The following is a 26,033-nucleotide window of genomic DNA, read 5'->3' on the forward strand; positions in this document are numbered from 1 at the left end:
ATCGCTTGAACCCAGGAGGCAGAGGTTGTGGTGAGCTGAGATTGCACCATTGCACTCCAGCCTGGGCAACAAGAGTGAAACTCCATCTAAAAAAAAAAAAAAAAAAAAAAAAGTTGAATATTATTTCATTTAAAAATATTAAATGGGCTGGGTATAGTGGCTCACGCTCGTAATGCCAGCACTTTGGGAGGAGGCGGATCACTTGACCTCAGGAGTTGGAGACCGGCCTGGGCAACATGGCGAAACCCCGTCTCTACAAAAAAATACAAAATTAGCTGGCTATGGTGGCATACGCCTGTAGTCTTAGCTACTTGGGGGTTGAGGCAGGAGAATTGCTTTAACCTGGGAGGTTGAGGCTACAGTGAGCCAAGATCGTGCCACTGTACTCCAGACTGGGTGACAAACTGAGACCGTCACACACACACAAAATTAAATGGCATGCTTTAAATGTGTGCATCTTGGGCTGGGCATGGTGACTCACACCTGTAATCCCAACACTTTGGGAGGTCGAGGCTCATAGATCACCTGAGGTCAGGAGTTTGAGACCAGCCTGGCCAACATGGTGAAACCCCGTCTCTACTAAAAACACAAAAATTAGCTGGGCATGGTGGCAGGTGCCTGTAATCCCAAGTACTCCAGAGGCTGAGGCAGGAGAATCACTTGAACCTGGGAGGCAGAGGTTCCGGTGAGCTGAGCTCGCACCACTGCACTTCAGCCTGGGTGACAAGAGCAAAACTGTCTCAAAATGAAACAAAACTATATATATGTCCATTTTACTGTATATCAATTATAACGATGTAAAGTTGTTAAAAATAAAGTATATACTTATTCAGCACCTACTATATATCAGACATGAATGATTCTAGGTGCTTGGGATACATATTGAACAAAATAGATAAAGATCCCAGCTCTTTTGGACATTACAATCTGGTGGGGCTGTTTGTTTTTCACTTGGCAGTTCTCCAACATTATTTTCAACTAATTCAAAATAATCTCCTACAGTTAATAATACTGTATGCTTCAAAATAGCAAAAGGAATGGGTTTTAAATGTTCTCACAACAAAGAAATGGTAAGTATTTGAGCTGAGGGACATGGTAATTAGCCTGATTTGACCATAATGTATATATGTATCGAAACATCACAATGTATCCCATAAATATATAAAATTATTGTCAATTAAAAAATAATGAATAGGCCGGGCGTGGTGGCTCATGCCTGTAATCCTAGCACTTTGGGAGGCTGATGTGGGTGGATCACCTGAGGTCAGGAGTTCGAGACCAGCCTGGCCAACATGGCGAACCACGCATGGGCGTGGTGGCGCATGCCTGTAATCCCAAGTACTCGGGAGTCTGAGGCAGGAGAATGGCTTGAACCCGGGGGGTGGAGGTTGCAGTGAGCCAAGATCGTGCCACTTCACTCTAGCCTGGGCGTAAGAGCAAAACTTCATCTTAAAAAATAAAATAAAATAGGCCAGGCGCAGAGGCTCATGCCTCCAGCACACTGGAAGACCGAGGTGGGCAGATCACTTGAGGTCAGGAGTTCGAGACCAGCCCAGCCAACATGGTGAAACCCCATCTCTACTAAAAATACAAAAAATTAGCCGGGCATGGTGGAGGGCGCCTGTCATCCCAGCTACCGAGAGGCTGAGGTGGGAGAATCGCTGGAACCCAGGAGTCAGAGGTCGCAGTGAGCCAAGATCATGCCACTGCACTCCAGCCTGGGCAACACAGCAAGACTCCTGTCTCAAAAATAATAATAATAATAATAAAGTAAAAATAAAATAAAATAAAATATTTCCATAGTTTAGATCTGGTCTTTATTATCTCAAAAGCATAACATGTTCATTCTACTACTTTGTTCACATTGTAATCATCCTCCTAGGCATTCAAAATCCTAACTATCCTTTAAGTCCTAGCTCAAGATCCATTTCCACCATAAAGATGAAATATTAGACTCTTAGTAATAGTCTCCTCCTAAGCATTTAGATTTTTGGCATTTAAATCATATTGTCTGATATTGCTTATTATTGTTTCTTTTCACTCTCTTTATTACCAGATCTGACATTGCTGAGGATAAGTACCATGACTTAGACATTTCCTGTATCCTTCACAGTGTGCAGCAAGTGCAAAGCAAAGAGTAGCCATCCTTGGGGTGGGGGTGGGGGTGGAGAGATGATGAGAAATTATTCCAGTGATGGATACATTAAAAGCCCTGACTTTACTACTATACAATATATCCATGTAACAAAATTATACTTGTACCCCACATGTTTATACAAATAATTTTTTTTTTTTTGAGACAGAGTTTTGCTCTGTGAGTGCACTGCACTCTAGTGCAGTGGTGAGATCTCGGCTCACTGCAACCTCCGCCTCCTAGGTTCAAGTGATTCTTCTGCCTCAGCCTCCCAAGTAGCTGGGATTACTGGCATGTGCCACCATGCCTGGCTAATTTTTGTATTTTTAGTAGAGACAGGGTTTCACCATATTGGCCAGGCTGGTCTCGAACTCCTGACCTCAGGTGATCCTCCTGCCTTGGCTTCCCAAAGTGCTAGAATTACAGGCACGGGCAACGGCGCCTGGCTATAAATAAACTTATTTTTATTTTTATTATTTATTTATTTATTTTTGAGATGAAGTCTTGCTCTGTTGCCCAGGCTGAAGTGCAACCTCTACCTCCTGGGTTCAAGTGATTCTGCTGCCTCAGCGTCCCGAGTAGCTGGGACTACAGGCGCGTGCCACCATGCCTGGCTAATATTTTGTATTTTTAGTAGAGACGGGGTTTCACTGTGTTAGCCAGGATGGTCTCCATCTTCTGACCTCATGATCCGCCCACCTCGGCCTCCCACAGTGCCGGGATTACAGGCGTGAGCCTGGCAAATAAATTTCTTCTAAAAGCTACAAGAGGGTTGGGTGTGGTGGCTCATGCCTGTAATCCTAGCACTTTGGGAGGCCGAGGCAGGTGGATCACCTGAGGTCAGGAGTTCAAGACCAGTCTGGCCAACATGGTGAAACCCCGTCTCTACTAAAAATACAAAAAAAAAAAAAAAAAAAAAAGCCAGGCGTGGTGGCACACGCCTGTAGTCCCAGCTACCTGGGAAGCTGAGGCAGGAGAATCACTTGAACCTGGGAGATGGAGGTTGCAGTGAGGGGAGATCGCACCAATGTGCTCTAGTCTGGGTGACAGAGATTCTGTCTCAAAAAAAAAAAAAAAAAAAAAAGCTACAAGAGAAGTCTTACTTAAAGGATTTCACTGAGTTTCCGGTAATAGGTTATTGTTCTCTAGGAAATTACAAATACTTTTTTTCATCGTTTTACAGTTATACACTACTGACAAATTGCTTTTACTTGTTTTATGACAGCAAAAGAGAACGAAGATAGAATAGACTTTGAATTCAAACTGAATTTTACTGGAATACTGGCTACATCACTTTTGAGCTAGGTGACCTTGTATATGTTATTTAGCTTCTCTGAGTCCCAGCTGCCTAACTTATAGCATGGACATAATTATCCCCCTCAGGTTGTTCTGAGGACTGAAGATACTAAGAATACAATAGTGTTATACTCCTTTTTCTTTCCTCATCCCCCATCATAATCTGTTATAGAGATCGGTAAGAAACATCTTCAAACTCACGCCTGTAATCCCAGCACTTGGGGAGGCCAAGGTGGGCAGATCGCCTGAGGTCAGGAGTTTGAGACCAGCCTGGCCAGCATGGTGAAACCCTGTCTCTACTAAAAATACAAAAATTAGCCAGGCATGGTGGCGCATGCCTGTAATCCCAGCTACTTGGGAGGCTGAGGCAGGAGAATCACTTGAACCAGGAAGTGGAGGTTGCAGTGAGCCGAGATTACGCCACTGCACTCTAGCCTGGGCAACAAGAGCGAGACTCTGTCTCAAAAAAAAAAAAAAAAAAAAAAAGAAAAAGAAAAAGAAACATCTAAAAAGTCCTAATTTTGACATGATTATAAAATTTTACTTTTGATTTCACGAATTAAACTTTCTAAAAGCCCGGCACAGTCGCTCACGCCTGTAATCCCAGCACTCTGGGAGGCCGAGGCGGGCGGATCACCTGAGGCCAGGAGTTCTAGACCAGCCTGGCCAACATGTTGAAACCCTGTCTCTACTAAAAACACAAAAATTAGCCGTGCATGGTGGTGGGCACCTGTAATCTCGGCTACTTGGGAGGCTGAGGCAGGAGAATCACTTGAACCTGAGAGGATGAGGTTGCAGGGAGCTGAGCCCCTGCTACTGCACTGCAGCCTGGGCAACAAGAGCAAAACTCCATCTCAAAAAAAAAAAAAAAAACTTAAAAAAATTTTTTTATATACTTATTGAACCACCCACCAATGTGTGCAAGGCACTGATTTAAAACTAATGATAAAAGTGTCAGTATCAGTATGACAGACATAGTTTCTAGTAGCACAATTTTATGGACTAATGAGGAAAAAATATACTGAATTACTAATTGTAAGCATGGCATAGAATTATGATGTAAAAATTAATTTTAACATGGAGACACCACAAAGTCACCATTACCACAGGCATTTTCTATCAAAAATTTAGTAATATGCAAATGAACCAACTAAAATTTATTTATATCAATTGAGTGAGCTGCTACAAATGTATCACAGTCATATGACATGAATGAACCTAAGTCATGTACTATACTGCAGAGAATAAAAAAAGCCATCTGACAAATACCCAAGTTATCAGCATAAAGTTGGCACAAGAATGAACAGATGAAAAGAACTGCCTTCATTTTTCTTCGGTCTACTTCCAACTATCACCATCATCTTACACTGATATAGTATATCACAGTTCACCAAACATCTTCTCAAATATTATCCCAAAAAGTGCAGTGATGGAATCAGTCAGGAGACAGAGAAGACTGAGTTTTATGGAACATGTCCACTAACAGGAAAGTCCAGTCAAAACAGATTTGGACTACTAAGAATGTGGTATTTTAAAATGCTTACGTTAGGCCAGGCACAGTGGCGCACCCCTGTAATCTCAGCCCTTTAGGAGGCTCAGGTGGTGGGAATCTCTTGATGTTAGGAGTTCAAGATCAGCCTAGGCAACACAGTGAGACCCTGTCACTACTACAAATAAAAACATTAGCCAGGCATCACGGCAAACGTCTGTAGTCCTGGCTACTCAGGATGCTGAGGCAGGAGAGTCGCTTGAGTCCAGGAGTTTAAGGCTGCAGTGAACTATAATTGTGCCACTGAATTTCAGCCTGGGTAAGAGTGAGACCCTGTCTCAAAAAAAAAAAAAAAAAAAAAAAAAAAAAAAAAAAAAAATCAATAAATTAGGGAGTCTGAGACTATTCTGGCTTGGGAGACTGTCTGATTTCTTTTTTAAATCTACAAACAAAAATTTAAAATAAGTGTATAAGAATCTGAATATAAAAACTACATATTAAGAATTAAATAGGGCTGGGTGCGGTGGCTCACGCCTGAATCCCAGCACTTTGGGAGGCTGAGGCAGGTGGATCACTTGAGGTCAGGAGTTCAAGACCAGCCTGGCCAATATGGTGAAACTCCATCTCTACTAAAAATACAAAAATTGGCCAGATGCGGTGGCTCATGCCCATAATCCCAGCTCTTTAGGAGGCTGAGGCGGGTGGATCACGAGGTCAGGAGATGGAGACCATCCTGGCCAACATGGTGAAACCCCATCTCTACTAAAATACAAAAAAAATAGCCAGGTGTGGTGGCGTGCGCCTGTAGTCCCAGCTACTCAGGAGGCTGAGGCAGGGGAATGGCTTGAACCCGGGAGGCGGACATTGCAGTGAGCCGAGATCGCGCCACTGCACTCCAGCCTGGTGACAGAGTGAGACTACGTCTAAAAAAAAAAAACAACAACAACAAACAATAAAAAAACAAAAATTAGCCAGGCATGATGGCACACGCCTGTAGTCCCAGCTACTTAGGAGGCTGAGGCAGGAGAATCGCTTGAACCCGGAAGCAAAGGTTGCAGTGAACTGAGATTGCACTACTGCACTCCAGCCTGGATGTCGAAGTGAAACTCTGTCTAAAAATAAGTAAGTAAATAAATAAATAAAAGAATTAAATGTGGCTGGACACAGTGGCTCATGCCTGTAATCCCCGCACTTTGGGAGGCCCAAGGGGGCAAATCACTTGAGGCCAGGAGTTTGAGACCAGGCTGGCCAACCTGGCAAAACTCTGTGCCTACTAAAAATACAAAAACTAGCCGGACGTGGGAACACACACCTATAATCCCCAGCTACTCGGGAGGCTGAGGCACGAGAATTGCTTGAACCTGGGAGGCAGAGGTTGCAGTGAGCTGAGATCATGCCACTGTACTCCAGTTTAGCCTGGGTGACAGAGTGAGATTCTGTCTCAAAAAAATAAAAAAAAGAGAAGAAAAAAAAGAATTAAATGCATAATTAAAAATTAAATTAAAAATTGCATATTATAATTTTATTTTTTAAAACATATATTTCATGGTCAAAAGGAATTTGAGGAGAAAAAAATGCAAAAACAAAAAACTGGCCACTTTTGTTTAGATTATGGATTTGTATCAAGGTATTATACAACCAGACATGCTATCTTTATATAGAAGCTTAAGTTTCTTGTTAAGGATAAGGCCATTCCAGGTATTAAACATGAGGGAAAAGAAACCAATGGATCACATTTCCATGTTGGGTTCCTTTTACTTAGATCTTCTATGGAATGTGATTAGGCTCCCAAGCCTCCAAGAGCAACTAACTATGATAGCATCAGAACCAAACACTTAAAAGACAGTTCATTTGTATATTTTGTGAATTCTGGTTTACTACATACTAAGTGATAGAAAATGAAATCTTTTGGAAAGTTTCAGCTTATTTTAGCTGTAATCATAGTAATGAAGAAAATATATTTTTGTCCTTTCCTAGAAATTTTTAACGGGCTAGTTATATACTCCAAGGACCAAAGTGGTAGTGACAACAGTAATTTAAATGAGAAAATCCTATGGGAAAGGTGACACTTAGGCAGAGACTGGCAAGGTTACTTACTGAGTCATTCCAGGGCTGACCAAGACATTCTCATTCCAGGGCTCCATACTGAAATGTTATGTCACAAAGGGCCCCCCCTTTTTTTAATAAGTATTTTAATTCAGTTTCAGAAAAAAATGGTACATGACTTGGATGAGAAAGCATAAAATTAAGAGGCTTTTCTAGAAATGCAAGGAAAAAAACTTTAGTATATTCAATAATTTTCTGGATCTTCCTCTTGGGTCAAAAGCTATATATTTTCTCCTCAAAGCAGCTGCTCCAAGAACTAACTAGTTCTCTTTATCTCTCTCTAACTGGGATAGACTAATTCTGCTCCACTCCCACCTCTCTTCTTTCAGTAACACTGCGTAGGTGTTAATGGCCTGGCTCTCACCAATGAACAGAACTGTCCTTTAAGCCAGCAACTCACAGGCAGTGGCACCCAAAGCCTCACCCCCAGTCCCCAGGGCAGAAGCCACAGAGCTGGCATTGTTTCCAATATCCCAGGAAGAAGGAGCCAAAAGCTGACCTTCAGCATAAATCAAAGCCCAATATGGAGAGAGAATAACTGCTTCTAGGCCCAGATTAGGCAAGCTGTGGGCAAAAAAAGGAGAGTTTTTGCAGCCACTCCATCTTCAGAAACAAGGGGAAAACTAGACCCTTTTCCATTATTATGGTCTACAAGGTACTGTACTGTTCCAAGGGGCTCTGAAAGCACAAAAGGATCTAAACAAATAAGGAGAACTTTTCCCAGGCTGGAGGTAAGACTGACAAACTGAAAGATGGGTGAATACAATAATGTGTAGAAAGATGATGCTGGTCACCTCAGTTCTTCACACAACTGCCAGCCCTAGAAATAACACAGTAAGAACCAGGACAACCACTCCAGACTGGTATAGCTGGGGAATCTTCAGGCCTTTTCCTAGGTCCCTCATCAAGTGTTGGATCCCATTCCAGGTATGATACATAAGAGGGAAGACAAGTGCAAACTTAGTTGTGCCCATCAGTGCTGGCCCCAGACACAGGGACCAATGAGTTCCAAGTAAGACTCAAACTTCCCAGGGAGTAACAGGGCTGACATGCCAAAAAGAGACCCCTGTACTCAAAGCAATACCAGAGCCATGGTGGCAGATGGACATTGCCATGGGAAGAGACCAACTGTAGACAGTGACGTGGGGAGATACGGGATGGTTTGAACCTGTGTTCTTATTCCAGAACCATTCCATCTCTTCTTTGGCCATGGTTCCCAAAGGAACAGCATTTCTGACACAAAGCTGAGGACTAAAGTGCGCTCGGAGGCAATGACCACTCCAACATGTCTCAGCAAGAGTGCAGCCATCTTGGGTTCTGGTCTGGACGGAAATGCAAAGCCCATTTTAAATACAATCTCCTTTAGCTGGGCATGGTGGTTTAAGCCTGTAATCCCAGCACTTTGGGAGGCCAAGACGGGCAGATCACCTGAGGTCGGGAGTTCGAGACCAGCCTGACCAACATGGTGAAACTGTCTCTCTCTACTAACAATACAAAATTAGCTGGGCGTGGTGGTGCATACCTGTAATCCCAACTACTTGGGAGGCTGAGGCAGGAGAATTGCTTGAACCCAGGAGGCAGAAGTTGCCACGAGCCAAGATTGGGTCATTGCACTCCAACCTGGGTGGCAAGAACAAAACTCCATCTCGAATAAATAAAAACATACACACATACAATCTCCTTTAGAAAACCTTCCATGATTCTTCCAATAGGTGTGAATATAAAATTATTAACATGAGAAGAGATCAGTTAGGTACTCTTAAATTTTCAACACCTTCATTGCCACAACTCTAGTCCCAACCACCATCAACTCTAGGTGGTCTCCTTACTTCCATTCTTGTCCCCATCCAATCCAGTTTCTACACAGCAGTCAGGACGACTTTTTGAAATAAAAAGTTGGCCAGGCACCGTGGCTCACGCCTCTAATTCCAGCACTTTGGGAGGCTGAGGTGGGCAGATCACGAGGTCTGGAGTTCGAGACCAGCCTGGCCAACACAGTGAAACCCCATCTCTACCAAAAATACAAAAAACTAGCCAGGCATGGTGGTGCATGCCTGTAATCCCAGCTACTTGGGAGGCTGAGGCAGGAGAATCGCTTGAACCTGGGAGGCAGAGGTTGCAGTGAGCAGAGATTGCACCACTGCACTCCTGCCTGTGTGAGACTCCATCTCAAAAAAAAAAAAAAAAAAAAAGTTGTTTGTAGTAAGACTTACCTTGCTTTAAAGTTTTTTTTTTTTTTTTTTTCTGACGGAGGTAAACCTTTAAACGACTTCCTATTACTGTTAAAATAACGTCCAAGTCATTTGGGTAATATTACAGGAGAGTTCATTATACTGTTCTCTCTCTACATTTGAGTGGTTTGAAAAGTTTTCTATAAAAGTTAAAAAAAGAAAAAGCTGGTCCCAAATCCTTAACATTGCTTAAAAGGCCCTGCATCAGCCAGGCACGGTGGCTCACGTCTGTAATCCCAACACTCTGGGAGGCGGAGGCGGGTGGATCACCAGAGGTGAGGATTTTGAGACCAGTCTGACCAACATGGTGAAACTCCGTCTCTACTAAAAATACAAAAATTAGCCGGGCATGGTGGCGCGTATTATAGTCCCAGCTACTCGGGAGGCTGAGGCAGGAGAATCGCTTGAATCCGGAAGAGACTGCAGTGAACCGAGATCGTGCCACTGCACTCCAGCCTGGGTGACAGACTGAGACTCTGTATCAAAAACAAACAAACAAACAAACAAAAAAAGCCCTGCATCATCTCTCTGGCCCTAACCTACTTTATCACAGCACCCTTTTGCTTCCCACACAACTGCTGAAGTTCCTGAAATGATGATCTTCCCTAGCCTCCGCGCCATCTATTTCCTTTGCCTGAGTCTTTCTTCTCTCCTTTGGGAGTCATCTTCCCCTAATTCCTATTTATCTCTAATATCTAAGCTCAAAGATTACTTTCCTAGGAAAACTTTCCCAGCTGGGATAAGTCCCCCTGTTACCTTCTCTCACAAACAACTTACATTCTTTGTTTTAGCCTCTGTCTTGGCTTATTGGCATTTATTTGTGTGATTATTTATTTTATTTTACTTTTTGAGATGGAGTCCCGCTCTGTCACCCAGGCTGAAGTGCAGTGGCACCATCTTGGCTCACTGCAACCTCCACCTCTCGCCGGCTCAAGCTATTCTCCTGCCTCAGTTTTTCTGAGTAGCTGGGATTACAGGCGCCCCCCCACCACGCCCAGCTAATTTCTGTATTTTTAGTAGAGAGAGACGGGGTTTCACCATGTTGGCCAGGCTGGTCTAGAACTCCTGACCTCAGGTGATATGCCCACCTCAGCCTTTCAAAGTGCTGGAATTACAGGCGTGAGCCATCGCTCCGGGCCCTGCTTATTTGCTTAATATCTGTTTTGCCCAACGACACTGTACAGTCTAAAGGCAGAGTCTGTAATTGTTACTATCGTATCCTTAGCATACACAGTATGCTTTAGTACACAGTAGGTACTAAAATTTTTTTGAATGAAAAAAATTAAATCAAGTGTATGCTAATTAGTATACATTATTAAATTAAAATGCAAGTAAAGTACCCTCCACAGTGCCCAGCTGAAAACAACTGCTCAGTAAGTGTGAGCTTCCATTAACACTGGACTGCAGTCAGCCTCATATCATTAGTGTGCTTAACCACTCCCTCCTGCACACATTTTTTACACGTTTGGACTCCGCCAGTGCCTAGCACTAACATTAGTGTTATAAAAGATACTCTGTATTCACTGAATTTAATTGCCTTTTAAATAAATCCGACTTTCAGCATATTTAGACAGAAGACACAACATGAACTTTTAAAGTTTCCCCCCTAAAAACAAACTGCAACCGGCCAGACTTCATACTACCACATTATTTTCTGCATTCGCATCAAAACAAATCAGCAGTTTCCTATCTTTACTTATCTCAAATTACGTACATAGGAACCAACGCTGGACGCCACACGAACATTCATCATTGCTGACAAGTAATAAACTCTTTTATTACTGGCAGCGAAAAGGAAAAAAAAGGCATAAAGAAGAAATTAAGGAAATGTGAACACCAGGCCTTCAAAACATCAGAGAAAGTGAGTAGTGGGAGTCGGGTGAAGTCACTAATAGGCATACTTTGTATCACTGGACTGCGATCGTGCAGCGTTCGCCTTTGAAAATAGAAACATTGTGTTGCGCACAACTGTAAGTTTCGGAACGCCCTGCGAGAGAACCAGGAGCTGTGCCTTCAGCTAGCTCGCAAGTCAAGCCGCAGGCAGAGTCAGGGGCTCGGGGTCGCCGCTCACCTGGGCTGGGCGGGACCCTAGCCCGGGCTCCGCCGCCGGCGCCCCTTCCCGAGTCGCAAACCTGAGGCCCTCCGGAGCGAGACTCCCCCGGACACCGACGATCCGCGGCGGCCAGGCCACAGGCCGCGACCCCTCGGCCCCACCCGGCAAGCGACCGCCGCGCCCCGCCCCGCCCTCACCCCGCCGGACGCGGCGCGGCCCCGGGACGCTCACCTCCGGGCACGGCCTCCCGGCCTCGGCCTCACTCAGCTCAGGCACCGCAGGCACCGTTTGGCCGCGGGCTCCGTTTGGCTGGAGCCCTTCAGAGCCGGAGCGCCGCCGCCCCAGACCGCCTCAGGTTCCGCGGCCGCGCCGCTGAGATCCCGCCAGCCTCTCTCGGTCTTCGCCAGGCGCCCAAGCGCGCGCCGACGCCGGCTCCGCGCAGACCCGAGGAGCGCGTGCGGACGCGGGGGCGCGCCGGGGGCGGGGCTTGCCGCGGCCGGGCGTTTAAGTCCCGGCGGGAACCGCGCTAATGGCCGCCTCCCCTTCCCGCCACTGGTCCGGCGGCTAGCTGCCTTCTTGGGGAGGGGAGATGCGGGCAGCTTGGTGTGAGAACCCAGCGTGTGCTTACCTGGGTACCTCCTCAGCCTCAGAAACCATGGAGAGACGTCCCTGCATTCTGACAATGTTGAACTTGACCTGAGCCCTGTGGACAACGACGTTGAAGAAACCCCCACCCACCTTTTTTTTTTTTTTTTTTGAGACTAAGTCTCGCTCTTGTACCCCTGGTTGGAATGCAATGGCGCGATCTTGGCGCACCGCAACCTCCGCCTCCGGGATTGGAGCGATTCTCCTGCCTCAGCCTCCTGAGTAGCTGGGATTACAGGCGCCTGCCACCACGCCCGGCTAATTTTTGTATTTGTAGTAGAGACGGGGTTTCACCATGTTGGCCAGGCTGGTCTTGAACTCCTGACCTCAGGTGATCCGCCCGCCTCGGCCTCCCAAAGTGCTGGGATTACAGGCGTGAGCCACCGTGCCCGGCCCCTTTGTGTTCCTAAAAGGATTTACTACACGCAAACGCCCTTCCGCATGTGACTTGGTCAGGACTCAAGGATGCCCCCGTCGTTAGCTGTGACAACGTTAGGCCCAGACCCTCTAAATTCCAGTTCTTCGCCTCGCAAATAGTTAGCTGACCTGCCTGTACTCACGATGTGGACAAATTCCGGCTGCCTTGTCTTGACAGGACTTGAGTGAAGCAGCTCTCCCTGGGCCTCTCTACACGGTGACCGAGCCTCAGCCGCAGCCAGCGAGCAGCCCTCCTCATCCACCGCCTGAAAATAGACGGACCCCAAGGAAACAGTATCTGTGTGGTCTCACCGCTGCCACCTCCATTCTTCTTCCCACTTCCCCACACCCGGGTCTTTCTAGCCCTGTTCACTCATCTCTGTAAAAGGAAAGCCCTTTTCTGCCTGACCCAGGAGATCGCTGCAGATCTCTTGGTTGGAGAGTTCTCCCGGTTGCGGTAGCCTCCCCCAATCCCCACTCTCAGTTGCAATAGTTTCTTTCCCTTTTCTTGGATCTCTTCCACTGAACTCTCTCCTTACGTATATCCAGATTTGTTTTTTATTTTATAGTCCAGCATTCTCCCGATTGCAACAGTCCTTCTTTCTTCCTATTGCAATAGTTCTCCACCCTTATTGCAATAGTCCTTTCCCCCTCTGTTGCAATAATCCTTTCCAAATAAAGTCTCGGTTTGCCTAAATCGGGATTTATTTGTAAGTCTTTAGTGCTGGGACTCAGATTGAGATTGATCCTCACCTACAGACCCATGCCGTTCCCCCCACCACCACCTCCCTCATCTCCTGTTCAGCGATTTTGGGAGCCCGTGGTGAGTTCAAATCTCACTGCTCATGAGACCGTGCCTGTTGAAGCACAATAAGGAGTTAAATTGATCCCGTTAGGCAGAGACTTTTCTTTGACCCTTCTGTGAGAGCTCTTCCGATTTTTTGGTCCTAGCACCATTTAATGAAGAGAAGATTCTTCCCTTGTCAAAAATCAATTGACCATGGATGTATAAATTTATTTCTGTACTCTCAATTCTATTCCATTGATTATGTATCTTATCTTTATGCTAGTACCATACTATTTTGATTACTGTAGCTGTGTAGTAGCTGTATACAGCTGTACAGTAGCTGTATAGAAATCAGGAAGTTTGAGTCCTCCAACTTTGCTCTTCTTTTTCAAGATTGTTTTGTCCCTTGCAGTTCCGTATGAATTTTAGCTCAGCTTTTCCATTGCTGTTAAAAAAAAAAAAAAAAAAAAAAAGGGAGGGGGGGCCACTGGGATTTTGACAGGGATTGCTTTGAATTGGTAGATCAATTTGAGGAGTACTGATAACTTCAATTTTTTTTTTGAGATGGAGTTTCGCTCTTGTTGCCCAGGCTGGAGTGCAATGGCATGATCTCGGCTCACCACAACCTCCGCCTCCCGGGTTCTAGCGATTCTCCTGCCTCAGCCTCCCAAGTAGCTGGGATTATAGGCATGCACCACCACGCCCAGCTAATTTTTGTATTTTTAGTAAAGATAGGGTTTCACCATGTTGGTCAGGCTGGTCTCGAACTCCTGACCTTAGATGTGAGCCAACACACCCAGCCGGAGTATTGATATCTTAACAATATTAAGTCTTCTACCTGGTGTATTGATATCTTAACAATATTAAGTCTTCTACCTGGTGCGATGACTCACACCTGTAATCCCAGCACTTTGGGAGGCCGAAGCGGAAGAGTGCTGGGATTACAGGTATGAGCCACTGTGCCTGTAGGTAACAAATGTTAATTTTAAATCCAACTGAGCTTGAGCCCAGGAGTTCGAGACCAGCCTGACCAACATGGTGAAACCCTATCTCTACTAAAAATACAAAAAAATTAGCTGAGCATGGTGGTGTGTGCCTGTAATCCCAGCTACTCAGGAGGCTGAGGCAGGAGAATCACTTGAACTTGGGAGTCAGAGGTTGCAGTGAGCCGAGATCGCACCACTGCACTCCAGCCTTGGCCACAAAGCGAGACTCTGACTCAAAAAATATATATATGTGTGTGTATATATATATATATAAAGTCTTCAAATCCTTAAGCATGAATATTTTTCCATTTATAGTTGTGCGCCACAGAACAACCTTTCGGTCCATGACTTACAGCGTATGTGATGGTGGTCACATAAGATTATAACGCCATATTTTTGCTGTATCTTTTCTATGTTTAGATACACAAATACCATTATGTTACAGTTGTCTACAGTATTCAATACAGTAACATGCTGTCCAGGTTTGTAGCCCGGGAGCAAGGCTATGCCATATTGCCTGGATGTGTAGTACACTATACCATCCAGGTTTGTGTAAGTATACTCTGTGATGTTCACACAATGACGAAATCACTTACACGACACATTTCTCAGAAGGTGCCCCCATCGTTAAGCAATACATGACCATACTTAGACCTTCTTTCATTTCTTTCAGCAGTGTTTTATAGTTTTCCATGTACAAGTCTCATACCTCTTTGGTTAAATATATTTCAAAGTATTTTATTCTTTTTGATGCTATTGTAAAAGGAGTTGATTTATTTCCTTTTTAGATTTTTTATTGCCAGTATTTGGAAATACCACTGATTTTGTGTGTTGATCTTGTATCTAACAACTTTGCTGAATTCACTTATTAGCTCTAATCATTTGCTAGAGATGGGGTCTCTGTACATTGCCCAGGTTGATATCGAACTCCTGGGCTCAAGTAATCCTTCCACCACAGTGTCCTGAGTAGCTAGGACCACAGATGTATGCCACCATGCCCAACCAATTAAAAAAAAATTTTTTTTTTTGTAGAGATGGAGTTTCACTGTGTTGCCCAGGCTGGTCTTGAACCCCTGGCCTCAAACTATCCTCCTGCTTGGGCCTCCCAAAGCACTGGGATTACAGGTATGAGATACCACACTTGGCCTCAGTTTTATTTCTTTCTTTCTAATGTGGATGCCTTTTCTTTCTTTTTATTGTTTAACTGCTCTAGCTAGAACTTCCAGTACAATGTTGAATAGAAATGAAGAGGCTGGGTGTGGTGGCTTACACCTGTAATCTCAGCACTTTCGGAGGCTGAGGCAGGAGAATTGCTTGAGCCCAGAAATTTGAGACCAACCTGGGGCAACATAGCGAGACTCCGTCACTAGACTTAAAAAAAAAAAGAAAAGAAATGATGAGGCCGGGCACAGTGGCTCATGCCTTTAATCCCAGCCCTTTAGGAGGCTTAGGCAGGTGAATCACTTGAGGCCAGGAGTTTGAGACCAGCCTGGGCAACATGGTGAAACCCCATCTGTACTAAAAATACAAAAATTAGCCAGGCATGGTGGCAGGCACCTGTAATCCCAGCTACTCGGGAGGCTGAGGTAGGAGAATTGCTTGAACCCAGGAGGCAGAGGTTGCAGTGAGCTGAGATCACGCCACTGCACTCCAGCCTGGGTGACAGAGCAAGACTCTGTCTCAAAAAATGATGAGAGTGGGCTTCTTTGTCTTGTTCCTAATTTTAGAGAAAAAGCTTTCAGTCTGTCACCATTGAGTATGATATGATGTTAGCTGTATGTTTTTCTTTTTCTTTTTTTTTTTTTTTTTGAGACAGAGTCTCCCTCCATCCCCACAGCCCATGGTAATCTCTATTCTACTTTCTTTTCTTTTCTTTTTTTTTTTTTTTGAGCTAGGATTTTCACCAGGTTGCCCAGGCTAGTCTCAAACTCCTGGACTCAAAGAAATCCTCCCACCTTGGCCTCCCAAAGTGCTATGATTACAGGTCTGAGCCACCACGCACAGCCTATTCTACTTTCTGTCTCGATGAATTTGCCCATTCTAGATACCTCATATACGTGGACTCCTACAATATTTGTTCTTTTGTGTCCGGCTTATTTCACTTAGCATAATTATTTTCAAGTTCATTCATGTTGTAGCATGTGTCAGTATATCATTCCCGTTTATGGTTGAATAAGATTCCATTGTATGTACATATTACATTCTGCTTATCCATTCATATGTTGATGGCCATTTGGGTTGCTTCCACCTTTCTGCTACCTTGAATAATGCTGGTATGGACTTTGGTATACAAGTATTTGATTGACTCCTTACTTTCAATTTTTTAAAAATTTTTGTTTTATTGTGGCAAGAATATTTATTTATTTATTTAATTTATTTATTTTTGAGACAGCCTCCCTCTGTCACCCAGGCTGGAGTGCAGTGGTGCAATCTTGACTCACTGCAACCTCCCCCTCTCAGGTTCAAGGGATTCTCTCACCTCAGCTTTTCCGAGTAGCTGGGATTAAAGGTGCCCCCCAACCATGCCCAGCTAATTTTTGTATTTTTAGTAGAGATGGGGTTTCACCATGTTGACCAGGCTGGTCTTGAACTCTTGGCCTCTGGTGATCCACCCACCTCGGCTTCCCAAAGTGCTGGGATTACAGGTGTGGGCCACCATGCCTGGCCTTTTCAATTTTTTTTGAGTATATACCTAGAAGTGGAATACGGTATTTCTGTGTTTAACTTTTCAAGGACCAGTCATATTGTTTTCCAAATAGCAGCACCATCTTACATTCCTACCAGCAATGTACCAGCGTTCCAATTTCTCTACATCCTCCCAACACTTGTTATTTTCTGTGTGTGTGTATGTGTATGTGTGTTTATAACTACCCCGCCCTAATGAGTATGAAGTGTATCTCACTATGGTTTTGATTTGCATTTCCCTGATGACTAGTGATGTTGAATATCTTTTCATGCGCCTATTGGCTATTTGTATATTTTCTTTGGAGAAACACCTATTTAACTCCTTGTGAATTTTCAAATAGGTTTTTTGTTGTTGTTGTTGTTGAGTTACAGGAGTTTTTGGGTTTTAAAAAATACATATTATGGATAGTAATCCCTTATCAGATATGTGATTTGCAAATCTTTCCTCTGATTCTGTGAATTGTCTTTTCACTTTGGGGTTAGTATCCTTTGATACAGAAGTTTAAAATTTCAGTCAAATTAATTTTTTCTTGTTTTGCCTGTACTTTTGGTATCATATCCAAGAAACTATTGCCAAATACAATGTCATGAAGATTTCTGTTTTTTTCTAAGCATTTTATAGCTTTAGCTCTGACATTTAGGTGTTTGCTCCATTTTTTTGTTTGTTTTTTGAGACAGGGTCTTGCTTTGTTGCTTGGGCTGGAGTGCAGTGGTGCGATCTTGGCTCACTGCAACCACTGCCTCCCAGGTTCAAGTGATTCTCCTGCCTCAGCCTCCTGAGTAGCTGGGATTGCAGGTATGCACCACCACACCCAGCTAATTTTTTGTATTTTTAGTAGAGACGGGGTTTTACCATGTTGGCCAGGCTGGTCTTGAACTCCTGACCTCAGGTGATCCGCCCACCTTGGGCTCCCAAAGTGCTGGGATTACAGGCATGAGCTACCACACCCAGTCTTGTTTTTCTATTCTCTATCTATCTCCACTCTATTCTTTATTTCCTTCTGGTAGCTTGGGTTTAGTTTGCTCTTTTTCTAATTTCTTTCTGTGTTGACTTTTTAGTTATAAGGGTACAGACTGAGGAATTTGTTTATTAGATACTCTCCAAAGTACTTTTCACAGTAGCTATTTCATAGGTACATAATAGGGTTCAGTGAATGCTTTTTGAATTCACATAGAAGGACGATGGGTGGCACTCAGCAATCTGCTCCTCATCCTGCATCCTCTTTACCAATCGGTAGCCCTGCCAACCATCCAGTTCAGGACAGAAACCAAGTGAGCATCTTTGAGCATTTCCTTCCCTTGAGATGAATATCCAGGTCATCACTGTCCAGTAGAACTTTCTGTGATGATGGAACTGTTTCTGCATTGTCCAACACATTGGCTACTAGCAACATTTGCTTATTGAATATTTGAAATGTGGTAGTGTGACTGAGAAAATGAATTTTTAATTTTTGAAATTTAAATAACTACATGTGGCTAGTTAATCACATTGGACAGTGCATAATTCTAATGTCAACAATTTTTTTTTTTTTTAAATAACACAGAGTCTTGTTCTGTTGCCCAGGCTGGAGTGCAGTGGTGCGATCTCGGCTCACTGCAATCTCCGCCTCCTGCGTTCAAGCGATTATCCTGCCTCAGCCTTCTAAGTAGCTGGGATTACAGGCGTGTACCACCACACCCAGCTAAATTTTGTATTTTTAGTAGAGACAGGGTTTCTCCATGTTGGCCAGGCTGGTCTCAATCTCCTGACCTCAGGTGATCTGCCCCTCTCGGCCTCCCAAAGTGCTGGGATTACAGGCATGAGCCACCGCTCCCAGCCTAATGTCAATAGTTTTGATTTTGCCTCTTGATTTACTGTTTCTCAAATGTTTCATGGCTCTTAAAGATGCAGTCCCATGGATTGCATCTTACACCCACCAAATCAGGACCATCTCTTCACTGATGGCCTCCCTATAGACTTGCAGTGTTTCACTTTAGCTCCATTGGAAGTACAGTTTTGTTTTTTGTTTCTGTTTTTTTTTTTTTTCTTTTGAGATAGGGTCTTACCCTGCTGCCCAGGCTGGAGTGCAGTGGAGTGACCAAGGCTCACTACAGCCTCAAACTCCTGGGCCCAAGTGATCCTCCTGCCTCAGCCCCCTGAGTAGCTGGGATTACAGGTACTTACATCATGACCAACTAATTTATGGCTCTTGCTTAGGTGTCATGTTTAAGAATACTTTATTCTTTTATTATTTATTTATTTGAGACAAAGTTTTGCGCTTGTTGCCCAGGCTGGAATGCAATGGTGCGATCTCAGCTCACTGCAACCTCTGCCTCCTGGGTTCAAGCGATTCTCCTGCCTCAGACTCCCGAGTAGCTGGGATTACAGGCATGCGCCACCAGGCCCAGCTAATTTTGTATTTTTAGTAGAGACGGGGTTTCTCCATGTTGGTCAGGCTGGTCTTGAACTCCTGACCTCAGGTGATCTGCCCGCCTTGGCCTCCCAAAGTGCTGGGATTATAGGCGTGAACCACTGCACCTGGCCTGCTTTTTCTTTTTTTTTTTTGAGACGGAGTCTCACTCTGTCACCCAGGCCGGGGTGCAATGGCGTGATCTCGGCTCACTGCAATCTCTGCCTCCTGGGTTCAAGTGATTCTCCTGCCTCAGCCTCCTGAGTAGCTGGGATTACAGTCGCCTGCCATCACGCCTGGCTAATTTTTGTATTTGTAGTAGAGACAGGGTTTCATTATGTTGCTCAGGCTGGTCCCGAATTCCTAAACTCATGATCACCCGCCTTGGCCTCCCAAAGTGCTGGGATTACAGGTGTGAGCCACTGTGCCCGGCCTTGCATTTCTTCACGCAGAGAAAATAGGTCAAATTCACTGGGGTTGAGCAAATGCATTGGAAACGAAAGCTGTCTTTGGAGCCCTTGCTTACTTATTCTGGGTTCCTGCTGTGACTTAGCTTTTGATCTGAGCATTCCTTAGTATCTTGCCACCTCTTGCATGTACTGCAGGTTTTTTTTTTTTTAAGTTCAAAAAATATTTAACCAATGTTTTAGTTATTTCCTCTAGTATGTACTGTAGAAAACAGGCAACTCTTCCATATCTCTTTTCTTTTCTTATTTTTGTTTCTGAGACAGGGTCTCACTCTGTTGCCCAGGTTGGAGTGCAGTGGTGAGGTCTTAGCTTACTGCAGCCTCTGCCTTTCAGGTTCAAGTGATTCTCATGCCTTAGCCTCCGAATAGCTGGGATTACATTATAGGTATGCACCACCAGGCTCATTTTTGTATTTTCAGTAGAGATGGGGTTTTGCCATGTTGGCCAGGCTGATCTTGAACTCCTGGCCTCAAGTGATCTGCCTGCCTTGGCCCCCAAAGTGCTGGGATTACAGGCAAGAGCCACTGAGCCCAGCCCCCCTTTTCTTTTGAGATGGAATCTCGCTCTGTCGCCCAGGCTGTAGTGCAGTGCAGAGCGAACTTGGCTTACTGCAACCTGAGGCAATTCTTTGCCTCAGTCTCCCGAGTAGCTGAGATTACAGGTGCCCGCCACCATACCCAGCTAATCTTTTTGTATTTTTAGTAGAGACAGGGTTTCACCATCTTGGCCAGGTTGGTCTTGAACTCCTGATCTCAAGATCCACCCACTTTGACCTCCCAAAGTGCTGGAATTACAGGCGTGAGCCACTGCACCTGGCCTCCTTTTTTAAACAATTTTATTTTAATTTATAGAGATGGGGTCTCACTACGTTGCCCAGCCTGGTCTTGAAATCCTGAGCTCAAGCGATTCTCCTACCTTGGCCTCTCTAAATTCTGGGATTACAGGCATGAGCCACTGCAACCAGCTCTTTTTCTTTCCCTTTTTTTAAATTTTATTTTAATTTATAGAGATGGGGTCTCACTATGTTGTGCAGGCTGGTCTTGAATGCCTGAGCTCAAGCCATCCTCCCACCTCAGCCTCCCAAAGTGCTAGGATTATAGGCGTGAGCCACCTTGCTTGGCCTTATCTTTTTCAAGCCTTCCTTTCTTTGGCTACAATTTTGTGGTTCAACACGTATCTTAGGGGTCATTACCTCTCAGAGGTTTACCCTAAAATCCCTGCTGGAATTAATGGTCTCTGCCTCATTCTTTCTTATCACATTGTATTGCAGTTTACTGGTTTCTTCCCTATCTTATTCATTCCCTCCATGTCTGTGTGTTCTTTGAGGATTTTTAAACGTTCTTGATTTTTAAAAATCTGTGTATTTCCTGGCCTAGCAGAGTACCTAATACCAGTTGGATTTCTTTATTAACTTATATATTTTCTAGAGACAGGGTCTCACTATGTTGCCCAGGCTGGTCTCGAACTCCTGGGCTCAAGCTCAGTTGGATTTAAAATTAACATTTGTTACCTACAGGCACAGTGGCTCATACCTGTAATCCCAGCACTCTGGGAGGCCGAGGCAGGCAGATCACGAGGTCAGGAGATCAAGACCATCCTGGCTAACATGGCGAAACCCCGTCTCTACTAAAACTACAAAAAATTAGCCGGGCGTGGTGGCACATGCCTGTAGCCCTAGCTACTTGGGAGGCTGAGGAAGGAGAGTCGCTTGAACCTGGGAGGCGGAGGTTGCAGTGAGCCCAGATAGTACCACTGTACTCCAGCCTGAGTGACAGAGCAAGACTCCATCTCAAATAAATAAATAAAGTTAACATTTGTTGATAGTAAATGGTATAGGTTATGGTAACTTGGCCTTCCCAATTTAGGACTACAGAAACAAATACACACACACAAAAAAGGAGGAAAGCACACAAATCCTTTGTATATAATTTGCATACCACACACCTCTGCAGGACACCAGCCTTTTTTTTTTTTTTTTTTGAGATGGAGTTTTGCACTGTTGCCCAGACTGGAGTGCAGTGGTGCAATGTCAGCTCACTGCAACCTCCGTCTCCCGGGTTCAAGCGATTCTCCTGCCTCAGCCTCCCAAATAGCTGGGATTACAGGTGTCTGCCACCATGCCTGGCTAATTTTTTGTATTTTTAGTAGAAACGGGGTCTCACCATGTTGGTCAGGCTGTTCTCAAACTCCTGACCTCAAGTGATCTGCCCGCCTCAGCCTCCCAAAGTGCTGAGATTACAGGCATTAGCCACTGCACCCTACCCTTTTTTTTTTTTTTTTTTTTTAATATTTTTTTGAAACAGGGTGTTACTCTGTCACCCAGGCTAAAGTACAGTGGCATGAACTTGGCTCACTGCAGCCTGGACATCCTGGGCTCAAGTGACTGATGGCGCCTCAGCCTCAGGAGTGGCTGGGACCACAGGCACCACACCCAGTAGTTCCAGCTACCAGGGAGGCTGGGGCAAGGGGATTGCTTCAGCCTGGGAGGTCAAGGCTACAGTGAACTGTGGTTGTGCCACTGCACTCCAGCTTGGGTGACAGAGTGAGACCCTGTCTCTCTCTTTCTTTTTGGCAGGGAGAGGATCTCACTATGTTGCCCGGGCTGGTTTCCAACTCCTGGTCTCAAGCCATCCTCCCGCCTCGGCCTCCAAGTGCTGAGAATACAGGTGTGAGCTACGGCGCCTGGCCCAAACCAGCCTCTTTCCACAGGAATTGATACTTGTTTATGCTGCTCAGTGATGTGATAGCTACTTGACCCAGGAAAATCCAGGTATGGTTCCATTATGAGGAATCCACACCCATTAAGATGCCAGCTCTAAGTGGCAGGTGAAGTGTCCAGGAGAGGATGTGGTATGCAAATTGTGTCAGAAGGATTTATCTATTCTGGAATCCATACTGGTTCCCAAATAAAAATACATTGTCATTCCCAGTGTTGTACAGTTTTTGGGAATGATTGGGAGCTTAGATGGCCAGAATGCTCTAAGTTTGATGCCATTTGGTCATTTTCAGGACTTTTCTTGAGTCTTCAATTTTTCTTAGTTTAATAAACAGTTTAATAAACTCCTGCCCAATAAACAGTAGGCTATGTCTAATGTACTGTGAATTTTTTTTTTTTTGAGATGGAGTCTCATCCTGTCACCCAGGCTGGAGTGCAGTGGCACGATCTTGGCTCACTGCAATCTCTGCCTCCCGGGTTCAAGTGATTCTCCTGCCTCAGCCTCTCAAGTAGCTGGGATTACAGGCATGCACCACGACACCTGGCTAATTTTTTGTATTTTTAGTAGAGATGGGGTTTCACCATGTTGGCCAGGTTGGCCCTCGAACTCCTGACCTCAAGTGATCCGCCCGCCTTGGCCTCCCAAAGTGCTGGGATTACAGGCGTAAGCCCGGCTTGTACTGTGAATTTTTGAAATGAACCTAATTCCTACTTTACAGCAGAGCTTTTCTTTCTTTCTTTCTTCTTTCTTTTTTTCTTTCTTTCTCTCTCTCTCTTTCTTTCTTTTTTTTCTGAGACAGGGTCTGGCTCTGTCGTCCAGGCTGGAGTGCAGTGGCGTGATTTCGGCTCACTGCAACCTCCATCTTCTGGGTTCAAGTGGTTCTCATGCCTCAGCTTCCCGAGCAGCTGGGATTACAGGTGCCCGCCACAACACCCGTCGATTTTTTGTATTTTTAGTGGAGACACGGTTTCACCATGTTGGTCAGGCTGGTCTAGAACTCCTGACCTCAGGTGATCCACCCACCCCGGCCTCCCAAAGTACTGGGATTACAGGCGTGAGCCACCGCACCCGGCCTACAGCAGAGCTTTTCATATGAATTGTGTGGCTTAATGTTTTTTTCTTTGGAAGTTAAATTGCAAATGCTTTATCTGTGGGTTCAGCTTTTTGTATTCTTAATTGTTCAGCGGGCCGGGGGCAGGGGGCGGTGATAGAGGCGGCTCTTAGAGGGAACTCATTCTTTGGCTCCGCCTTATATCTGGCTAAGGGGATAGAAAACGACCCTGCCTCGCTTTGTTTAAAGACGCAGGGTTCTAGCGTGGTGTTTTCCCCCCCCTTTTCTTCTCAAGCTTACCACGTTCCAGATATCGCCCAGATGAATTTTTATCACAGCTGTCATTCTCATTTTTACAGGCATGAAAAGTGCGACTCAAGTTCAGTGTCTTGCCTCGGGTAGCTCGGGGATTCCCAGTCAGCTCCTCGCGCCTTCGTCGCCGCTCCCCCTCCACCCCGCGCCTTCGCCGGCCGTCCCCTGCTCCATCCAGGCCACGGGGGTGACGGTGGGGTCTGGGACATTCAGGCCTAGCTGGGCGTGAGAGCTTCAGGCCCAATTGCACGCCTGAACTCGCCCTGATTAGTCTGGCTTTTCTGGTCGCCCCAGCCCTGTGGTCGCGGAGACCTGGAAACCACCGAGCTGACAGCCTAGAGCGTCGCTCCCCGGCCGCCGAGCGCTGACGCCGCGCCGGGGGCGGGGCAGCTGGAGGCGGCAGGGAGAGGAGCGAGCAGCCGGGAAGGGCTGGCCGGCCTCGCAGCGCCCCGCCGCGGCTGCGGCCGGAAGCAGTCTCGTTGGCCCTGCGGCGCTGGAGCCTTGACGCACGGAGCTCGAGAGCGAGAACGGGAGAGAAAGGGGTAGAAATGGCGGCTCCGCTGGGCTCCCGCTGAGGAGGGCGAAGCCGGCGGAGTGTCTGTGCTGCCGGTCTGCAGCACCGCCCCCGCTTCCCGCTCGCCGCCTGCTCACGCCGACTTCCCTTCCTCTGCCCGGCTCTCTCTTGTGCTCGTCTGCGCTCCGCACGCTCCGGGCCGGCTCGTCTCTCACTGCCCGGCTCGGCTCCGCTGGCCCTGACTGACCGGCCGGCGGGCCGGCCTTGCTCAGCTCTCCCGGGCGCGGCGTGGACTCCGTCCCCCTGGCTGGACCATGGTGAACACCCGGAAGAGCTCTCTCCGCCTTCTCGGGTCCAAGTCTCCTGGTCCCGGGCCTGGGCCTGGGGCCGGAGCAGAGCCTGGGGCGACCGGAGGCAGCAGCCATTTCATCTCCTCTCGGACCCGCTCTTCCAAGACCCGCGCCGCCAGCTGCCCCGCCGCCAAAGCCGGGGGAAGCGGTGGCGCCGGCGTCACTCTGGATGAGGCCAGGGTAAGAGCGCGGCGTCCCGAGTCTGGAGGCTCGGAAGTGCCGGCCCTGCTGCCGGGGCTTTGTCTGGCCGGGTTGGGGGCAGGAAGCCTCCAGTGGAGACCGCTCGGGCGGCTGGAGACAGGGTCTGCGGGCGCGGTGGAGGGTGGCACCCAGGAGAAGGGCCGCGACGCTGGCCCCTTTGCTTTTCAAGCTGGCCCGGCTCTTTTGTGTAAAGAACAGCCCTTGAGTCCAGGGGAGAGGGCTTTGGGGGTCCCTTTCGGGGTCATTCGAACGATCTGCTGTCCGTGTCCTTGTCCTGCCCCAGAGGGGAATTCTAGCGGGGAAGCCAAGAGCGAAGGGCCAGAGCCCCTGGGTGGAAGGGTTGGAGAAGTGAAAGTTTTCTGCGGTGTCAAACCCTTCTTGAAAGTGTGTCAGTTCCTGCCGCTGTCTAACTCCAGCTTACTCTCGTTTGGGGGTGGTTCAAGTTGGTGAGGAAGTGAACAGAGAGCTCCAGTTGGCAGCCAGGCAGGGATGCTGAAAAAAGTTTGTAGCTGCTCTGACACCAACTTTAAAAACAAAATTAACGCTATCGCCTCTCCAAGCAGGAGAGATCAAACATGATATTATAGCTGGGGAACCAGCCAGCTAGCTCACCAAGGTGCTAGTAGGAACCAGAGCTTTCAGGTCACAGAAGGAGCACGTCGAAAGAAACAAGTGGAATGTTTCGGATAGTCAGCACTATCATGCCAAAACTGTGTGGTTTCTTGGGTGTCTACATTTTTGTTATGGGACTATATTACAAAAGGTGAATGAACACCATTGTCATGCAGTTGCAAAAATGACATTTAAAGACCCTGGTGATTGAATTAAAAAACTGATTGAAAGATGTTGAAATTTTATTATTACCTACAGTATAAAGCTAAGCACAGATATTTATTGTTTTAAAGGAATTGACACGTTTGTTTTACTATGAGATTGTTTCTGAATTCAGAGAAGTGTATTGCTTCTGTCTAAAAGAGTTTGACTTGCTAAGGGCTGGAAAAAGCTGTTCATTTAAAATGCTTCTTTAATTCCACACCATTTTGTGGTTCTTATTGGGGGGAAGCAATATTTTATGTTCTAGGGGTCTACAAGATCGCGGTTTCTGTGTGCTTTTCGCTTTGTGTCTTACACTGTTTTGACACTAACAGAATGTATCTAGGCAGAGACAACAGGAATATTTTACCATACTACTCTGAAATAT

At 46.0% G+C, this 26,033-nt stretch overlaps 2 protein-coding genes and 1 pseudogene across 13 annotated transcripts in view; 1 reads left to right on the forward strand and 2 right to left on the reverse strand.

Annotated features, from left to right (window-relative positions):
- UBXN2A (UBX domain protein 2A) overlaps positions 1-24,142 on the reverse strand; it is a 77,902-nt gene extending 53,760 nt beyond the window's left edge. Inside the window, 2 exon segments of one of the 7 annotated variants that reach the window (NM_001132085.1) lie at positions 12,515-12,637; positions 23,756-24,142. The gene's annotated coding sequence lies outside the window, so the exon portion shown is untranslated. 7 annotated transcript variants of the gene reach the window in all.
- On the reverse strand, positions 5,317-9,202 carry LOC129057738 (succinate dehydrogenase cytochrome b560 subunit, mitochondrial-like; annotated as a pseudogene).
- Positions 24,143-24,156: 14 nt separating the features above from the next.
- The window catches only part of ATAD2B (ATPase family AAA domain containing 2B), a 233,208-nt gene continuing 231,331 nt past the window's right edge, over positions 24,157-26,033 (forward strand). For all 6 annotated transcript variants that reach the window (XR_008522477.2, XM_054548330.2, XM_054548331.2 and 3 more), the window contains exon 1: positions 24,157-24,811. Coding sequence is in view for 5 of the 6 variants with exons in the window: in XM_054548330.2 (XP_054404305.1) it covers positions 24,596-24,811 (216 nt within the window). In the remaining variant the exon portion in view is untranslated. The remainder of the gene's footprint in view (positions 24,812-26,033) is intronic.

The sequence above is a fragment of the Pongo abelii genome, chromosome 12, assembly GCF_028885655.2.
Source record: "Pongo abelii isolate AG06213 chromosome 12, NHGRI_mPonAbe1-v2.0_pri, whole genome shotgun sequence".
In the NCBI taxonomy this organism is placed as follows: domain Eukaryota; kingdom Metazoa; phylum Chordata; class Mammalia; order Primates; family Hominidae; genus Pongo; species Pongo abelii.